Genomic DNA, 7,749 nt, shown 5'->3' with positions numbered 1-7,749 from the left:
CGTCTTATTTGAACCAAAGGATTGGCTAATTAATGAAGACCCCAACTCTTGAAGGAGGCGCAGCAGTTGGAAGGAAGTGTTTTTACTTTGGATGCTGGTGAGCTACCCTGAGAGGAGAGCTGCAGGAACCACCCTTAACTTGCAATGGGCAATAGGATTGGATCCATTAGCTTCGTGAATTTAGTCCTGTTCAGTCTTCCTCAGGAGGAGCTAGAAGAACAAGGGCTGCAGACTTACCCGACTGCAACTTAAAAACATTTTTTTTGGAAATCCTTTAAGAGACTGACCACAAGTTTATCAGGGAAGCCTTACCAGATGGCTGCTTGTAAAGTAAATGGAATTTAGTCTTTTTAATTCATGGAGGATTGGTGAAAAGTTTGATGGATTTTTACAAATGTTCTTTTAATAACAAAAGAGTCAATTCCTGAATTACCAATTACATGTAATTCAAATTCCACCAAAAGCCTTTTTACATATTCTGGAAGAATCAGTTCGAAGACGTAAAAGCCTTTACTTTTTTCTTTTATTATATTTTCTCAAATAAACTTCCCCAAAGGAAGATATTTTAAGAGCATTTTCAAACATCTTTGGCATCACATAAAAAAGAAATCTCGTGTAAAAAACGAAATGTCATCTGAGCTTTTATAATACAAAGGCGCAATCCAATATGAACATATAAAATATATACAAATATAGTGCATGGTCAGTCACTTAATACAGCTCTCTCTACAAAAAGTAACTTCTTAGAAATTAAAAAAACACAAAGTAACCACTTAATCAAAAAGGTCCTCTTCTCTCCCAGTATTCAAGTTCCTGTTTAGAGTCCGGAGGGAAGAGAGGCGGGTTGGGGAGTTTAGGAGGAGGGGTGGCCTGAGCCCCCTCAGTTCCGCCACGGCCTCCACATGGAGTCCGCCGTAAGCGAGGGGCCGCTGGAAGGTGACACTGCGTTGGGGCCCACGGAGGTGCCGCTGTTGCTGGTGTAGACGGGGATGACAGGGCCGCTGTGCGCGAAGGCCCCGTTGGGAATGAGGAAAGCAAACTGGCCATCGGGAGCCGGTACCACCTGGAAGCCTCCAAACACCTTAGCCGCCTCTCCAGCCTGGCTACCCAGCTTGCAGGGTGCGCCGCCGGGAGGGGGCGCCGCGCCCCCGGGGATGGGCACGAGAGGCGGCGGCGGCGCGAACGGCGCGTGCTGGGGGCCGCCGGGTCCCGGTGGGGGCGGTGGCGGCGCCTGCAAGGCGGGGTGCGGCTGCCCGGGGTAGGTCATGGCATTGATCTGGGTCATGCAGTTGGCCAGGTGGCCGAGCAGCCGAGTGCGCACCTCGGTATTAACGCCCTCGCACGTGGACAGGAAGCGGGTCACCTCGTTCATGCACTCGCTGAAGCCGGCTCGGTACTTCCCCAGCACACTTGGGTCTGTGCTCAGCGCAGCTGCGGGCCAGAAAGAGACAGACGGGTCACCGAACGGCCCTGGCCCCGTGGCCACTGCCTCCGCCCTGGGAGGTCCCTGTGGCGCGCCTCCCTGACCATGCGCCCGTGAAACTGCCTCCGGCAGGGAGGGTGAGATGGGTTTAGAAAAAACCAGCCACCTCTCCACACTAGCGTTGCTGCCAAAAGCCGAGCCACTCCTTCCCGATTCCCTGTAGCTGCATTTAAACCTATCTCAGCCCCAGATCTGTCACCCCCACCCCCGCGCGCGATGTGACCTTGGACAATGCCTCCCAATCCATCATCCAAGCCTCATTTCCCCTTCTGCAACGGGAAGGAGTGCTAAAACAGTGACCCCCAGGCTCCACGCAGTTCCAAACCGCCACAGTCCTAAGTCCTTTCGCCCCTACCCGCCGCCCGCCACCCTCGCGGCTGCAACCTCTTTCCCTCCCTTTCCGGAACAGTAACAACTTGGAGTTGTGGCTATAAATAAGCCCCAGACCGTGGGAACGCGAGAGTGAGCCAAGGCAGTAAAATGTAGCTGAATGCCTCTCACAACCACGGGCGGAAGTCTGGAAGAAATCACCGCGAGGCGAGCGGGACGCCCGCACAGGGGGACGCGGCGAGCCGCCCTCACCCGTCATCTGCGCCCGCTGCAGGTTCCGGAGGTGCTTCACTGTCATTTCCAGAATGTCCGCCTTCTCCAGCTTGGAATGCCGTGAGCTCTGCATAGGAGGAGGCAAGAAAGGAAAGTGAGCCCCGTGTCAGCTGCTTCAGAGTACTGGGGATCCCTCCTCCCGGCCACGGAGCGCAAACATTATCTCTGGACCCCAGCGAATAAGGCCGGGCCCTCCCGCCTGGGAGAACGCAGTACCAGCGAGTGCCAGACCCCGCAGGGCGGGGGGTTTCACTCTTAGTAGCTGAGAAAGTGTTTGTTTTTTAATTAAATGAGCGAGCAGCATTTCCCCACTTACATCTTTCTTCAGAGCATCCAAAATCAGTGTTTTCAGCTGGCTCAGACTTTCATTTATTCTTGCTCTTCGTCTTTTCTCCATAATAGGCTTTGATGACTGCAAATAAAAAAAAGAGTTCTGTGTTCCCATGGAATCTGCCATCCCGGGGTTTCAAGACAGAAAGAAGCCCCCCCAACCCCTACTTAATTTTGAGGGGCTGCAAAGAGATACACGTACCGCCCTTACCTTTCTGTGCTCAGATGCTGTCTTTGGTTTATCCGGTGTCGTGTTGACACTGGCTGGGGTAGCAGCCACCGGGGACGAGGAATTTTTCTCCATTATATCAGCTGGCATTTTCCTTTTTTTTTTTTTTTTTAATCTCTAGAGAATTTTATTTTTGGAGTTCTTCACGAAAAAGAATTTTTTGTTTGTGTCTCTTTTACTTGAGACTTTCACAAAACTACTGAGCAAGTGCTGAGGGTTTATTATATTTTGTGGCTACTTGGTGATCAGTAGCGCTGTTCCAGGACCAAGGAGAGAGGTAGACGGGGGATTCCGCTGTTATCAGCACCAGCTCCGGATCCTGTGTGATCCCTAGGCCCTGGCGGCCTCTATATATATCTGGGACTGCACGCGAACGGCTCGTGTGAAACTTCCCAAACTTTCTTTCCCACAGTAACTTTCAGCCAATGGGAGGAGGAGACACGCGGCACCGCTCGTGGACCGCGCCCCCCCATTGGCCGCCAGGCACAAGGTCTGGCGGCCAATGGCGCGCGCCTGAGCCCAGGGCACCGGAGGCTACAACGTCAATCAAAAGGATTTTAACCCTTTGCTACTCTCCCTCTGGGCTTTGGTTTAGAGATTTTTTTTTTTCTTTCCGCTTTGGTTTTGATCTTGTCTATTTCTTTTGGAGCCAGGGTCTTTGCTCTTTATGCCCTCTCTCATATGTAACAGAGCTGCTTTGACTGTAGTAAGTTCATTTGAAACATATTTTTTTAAAGGTATAAACAATAAAGAAAAAAACAGCAGTGGTTAAAAGGGGGCGGGGAGGGGGGACGCGTGTAAGAGTGTGAGTTACCGACACATCTAAAGTTCCCGCTCAGACTTTACATTCAGGAGGGTGAAAGTAGATGGTAAAGGAAAAGGGCCAAAAAAATTTTCCTGTTTCCATGCAGAAAAAGGAAAAATTGCCTTCTACCTTACAAATGCAGGTTTTTCGGAGCAAGGTAGTTCTTGAATCCCTTCCCCACCCCACCCCCACCCCGTCTTTCAGAATTTCCTCTTCTGGATTTGGGGCCTTAGACTCCGGGCTTCCCCAGGAAACAATCAGAATAATTTCCAACTGGGTGGAAGGAAACGGTATTTCAAATGAAAAAATGAACAAGGGGGGCTCCGAGGGCAATGCCTCGGGGACTCGCGCCCTCCTTCACCACCCTTTCCCTTTTCATCCGTAGGCTTTAGGTTCTGCGGCGCGTTGAGGTGGCGGGCAAGGAAGCAGCCTCTCCCTCCTCGCCCCGCGGGCGGCCTCGGCCCCCGGCGCCCGCGGGCCCTTTAAGAGCTACACCAGCCGAGCTGCAGTTTGACATCAGCCGGCCGGCGTGGGCGCGCCTGGAGCCGGAGCACGTGCCAGGATGTTTTATTGCCGCCGCGGCTGCGGCCGGGCCGGGAGGATGTGTGTGTGCGTGCGTGTGTGAGTGAGTGTGTGTGCGCGCGCCCCGGGGGCAGGGAGGCGGGGGGCGGCGACGGGCGGCGAAGAGCGGGGGCCGGTTCCTGGTCCCCGGGAGAAGCCAAGAAGGTAAATAGCAGCTGCTGTGCTCGAGCCTGGGAAAACCCCGCCCCCTGCGCCTGGCCCGGGCTCATTGGCGCGCGCTGCGTGTGGGGTGTGTGTGTGTGTGTGTGTGTCCGGGGCCCCCTCCTCCGGCCCCGCCGGGCCAGGAATCCGAGGGGGCGGCGGGCTGGGAGCCGAGCCCCGGCGCTTACCCTCTCTCCCCACCCCCGCCTCCCCAGGCCAAGGTCAGCTCTTCCGGGCGGGGAGCGCACACCCGGGGTGGAGCGTGGGGAATTCTTCCAACCCCCGCCTCCCCACCCTCACTTTCGGGCTTGGGGTTTTCACTCGGCCGAAAGCCGCATTCGCAGCAGCCCGGGGGCGAGGTGGGGGCCTCCAAGTTTGCTCCTCGCCCCCGCCCTCCCCCCGCGGGGCCCTGGGCGCCCGCCGCGGTCACGGGATGCCTGACCGCACTTAGGAAGCGGCCGGGTCAGCCTCCTGCCTCCGCTCCGCGACTGCGGTTACAGCGGCTTCGCGCCGCCCGCCCCTTCCCCGGGTCCCGGGCGGCCGGGCCGCTCCCCCTCACTACGCCCGGGAGGCCGCCGGCGGGCGGCCGGGAGGAGGCGGGCGGCGCGGGCGGCTGCGTGCTGCCTGCTGGCCGGGCCGCGCGCCGGGAGGAGTCGCCGCCGCCGCCGCCGGGTGCCACGTGGCGGGCGCCGGGCCGGGAGCGCCAGGGCTCTGGCGGCGGCCTCCCTGGGGGATTTGCCGAGCCGGGCGGGCGGCGCGCACTGCCTGGGCCGGCCGGCCGCCGCCTCCGCCTCCCTCCCGCCTGCCCGGGTCGCCGGCCCCCGTGCCCCCACCCCCCCTCCGCCCTTCCCGCCGCCTGGGAGCTCGGCTCGCGGCTCCGGGCAGCCCGGGAGCCCAGCGTCTTGTTTGATGTGGCCTCCCGCCCCCTCAGCCCTTCCCGCGTCCCGGAGGCCTGACGCACCGTTCTCAGACACTTCATTCCTTCCTGCCTCCCAGCTCCCCACTGAGATGATGTTGTCAATGATTTCGCCAGATCTCGTCCCGGATGAGATTCAGTGGTTCCTGACTCTGGGTGACCTTGGGCAAGCCCCCCTCTCTCTTTCATTGTGGAACACACGCGCAGTGTCAGACACTGTGTTAAACCCTGGGATTTCCACGATGAGAGATACAGTGGTGGCCTGCAAGAAGTTGACAGTAAACTGCGGGGGCAGACAGACGCTGATTTTCTGATTGATGACTGGACATTCCTTTATTTTTCCTTTCTTTTCTGAGTTAGGTGGTGGCTTGAGAGATCAGGAGGACAGAAACAAAATATGAAACCACACTTGTGTGGATAACAGTATTGCTGGTCTACCTGGGTTTACAGCAGTGAGCAAGACCGTTATTGCTCTCTGGAAGCCAACAGTCTAGAGATACATATAAACGTGTACAGCTGACATCTACGGATGGCCCAGTAAATTCCTCTGGGGGGTCGTAGGTTCAAGAGAGACATATGTCTGGATAGAGGTAAAATGCTATGGAGTTTCAGGAGAATTAAGTTACTTTTAAGTTGGGGTACCTTGGAAAACTTCCTGGAGGGATTGGCCTGTGTACCTTGAAAAATAGGTAGGATTGGGGCATTGGGAATGTGCTGAGTCGTGGGCTGGAGAGGATGCAGGTACCCATGGTATTAAAGGCCAAGATCCTGGAACTTGAAGACTTTATTCAGGGAACATGGTCTGGAGCCTAGGGAATGTGAGGGACTAGAAGAGGCAGCTTGAGGCCATGTCACAAGCTCCTTAAACATCTTGCTGAAGGACTTTGGACCTTATCTTTAGACAGTGGAGAGCCATGAAACATTCTTGAGCAAAGAAGAGGCATCAGGCTTTCCCTTTAGAAAGATGGCTCTGGCAAAAGTGGGAGAGTGGATTGCAGGGCTTGGAGGCAGAAAGGGCAGTTAGGCAGTTCAAGCCAGTGAAGAAGGTTCCTAGGAGGCAGGTGCAGACTGACTCCCAGAGGCATCTGTCTACATCCAGCTCCTCTGGACATTGACTGCACACTCTTGGGAACTGAGTTCAACTCAAACCTGCCTACCCTTTAATGCAGTGTTCCCAACCCCCGACCAGGAACTCAGGAACTCAGATTTAATTCCTGAGTCTAACTAAGGAATCATGGCTCTGACTGTATTAACCTAAGCCTCATTTCCACCTTCCAGGATAGTCCTCCAGTCTGCAACCAAACATTTCCCTCATCGCAGGCTTTGGTTTACTCACTGTTGCCCCTAAGGCTACTCTGAGTTTTTTTTTTAAATGTTTTCTTACACTGCAGAGTGAGCTGTGCCCTGTCATGTTCTGAAGAAATGATGAACAATGCCTCCTTTGTTGACCTGCAACCTGGGCCAAAGGGGAAGGAATTTTCTTTCTTATTTTAAACAGATGGAAAAGTGGTGATGACAGAAAATTGTCTGTTGCTTTTGGAAAACATAGGGTTTTCCTGTGTGGTGAAAATCCTCTTGGTGAAAGGTGATGAGCCTATGAAGTTACCCTCCTTTCCTTCATGGCCCCAATAAGCTTTGCAAGCTTCTTAAAATGCTTCTACTGAGCGTCTGACTTTTTAAAAACTTCCCAAATACACTGACCCAGATTCTTCTGAGGAACTAAACCCTTCCCGGGGAAGCATGTTAACCCTTTCCAGGTTCCCCCCAAATCTTTCAGAACCAGTGCCTGCTCTGCTAGGCTCTGCCAGGCTCTGCCATGACATTGACTGCTGTCTGCTGGTTGGCCCTCATTAACTACTGGGTTATGCCACTCCCTGCCCATTCTAAGAGACTTTTTCATCTGATTCTGTTCCCCACTCTTGTTTGGTGCCCTGAAGGTGCATGGGGAATGGAATATGGTCAAGTTAGGGTCTCACTGAAGTGGCTAAAGCAGCCTCGTGGGTCAAATAGTTAATCAGCAACTCGTTTATTGCCACTTTGGGAGTGCTTGGACTGGTGGAATGGGCAAGTAACTTTCACACACACATTTTTAGATAGGGGGACAGAGGTTCAAGTAACAAAAAAATTATGAATTTGTGTCTGGACCAAAAATAAATAAATAAATAAATAAAATAAATTCCAGGAACTCTCTGGCTTTCCACTCTAACCATTCAAGAAGAGTTTCTTGCAGATGGGGCTCACAGATGACTTTTCAGTTTCCTTATGCTAGGCAGTGAAAATAGGACCAACGTTGTCCTCTCCCCACCCCTTCTCAAATGGGACAGTAAGCTCCTAAACTCAGGAAAAAGCATCTGCATCTGGAAGAATGCTCTTAGATAGATAGAAACAGCCTTTATTTTTCAGTCATCCTTTTCCCCCGACTCCCAAAGCAAAGAGAAAATGGAGCCCAGTTCATCAGTGGAGGTCACTTCTTTGATCCCCCTGTGACACCAGCATCGTTCTGAATCGTTCTCACCGTGTCATGCCCAATACATACAACCAGGGGCTCCCGCACTTGTCTCCACCCACACCGTCTCCCCACCCCCGCCCCTGGAAGGGTGATTTCTCTGTCTTACCGCATCACCTGTTTGCTTTCAAACCATAAAACAAATAACTGCATC

At 53.8% G+C, this 7,749-nt stretch overlaps 1 protein-coding gene across 1 annotated transcript; it reads right to left on the bottom strand.

Annotated features, from left to right (window-relative positions):
• Positions 1–506: 506 nt before the first annotated feature.
• Positions 507–3,904, bottom strand: HES1 (hes family bHLH transcription factor 1). Its single transcript, XM_004038230.5, has 4 exons — positions 2,628–3,904; positions 2,403–2,498; positions 2,066–2,153; positions 507–1,431 (listed from the first exon to the last, which is right to left on the bottom strand). The coding sequence occupies exons 1-4, from the start codon at positions 2,733–2,735 to the stop codon at positions 881–883; spliced, it is 843 nt and encodes a 280-aa protein (XP_004038278.1). The 5' UTR covers positions 2,736–3,904; the 3' UTR covers positions 507–880.
• Positions 3,905–7,749: the final 3,845 nt, after the last annotated feature.

Source organism: Gorilla gorilla, chromosome 2 (genome assembly GCF_029281585.2).
Source record: "Gorilla gorilla gorilla isolate KB3781 chromosome 2, NHGRI_mGorGor1-v2.1_pri, whole genome shotgun sequence".
NCBI classification, from domain to species: domain Eukaryota; kingdom Metazoa; phylum Chordata; class Mammalia; order Primates; family Hominidae; genus Gorilla; species Gorilla gorilla.
Note: the sequence above shows the minus strand (reverse complement) of the source record. Positions and strands in the feature narration are given on the sequence as shown.

Excerpts from the sequence above, each read along its gene's own strand:
- HES1 (XM_004038230.5), bottom strand. The coding sequence starts at position 2,735 with ATGCCAGCTGATATAATGGAGAAAAATTCCTCGTCCCCGGTGGCTGCT. Across the intron at positions 2,154-2,402 it reads TGGATGCTCTGAAGAAAGAT|AGCTCACGGCATTCCAAGCT; the intron begins GTAAGTGGGGAA and ends CCTCCTATGCAG. Across the intron at positions 1,432-2,065 it reads GCAGCGGGCGCAGATGACGG|CTGCGCTGAGCACAGACCCA; the intron begins GTGAGGGCGGCT and ends TCTGGCCCGCAG.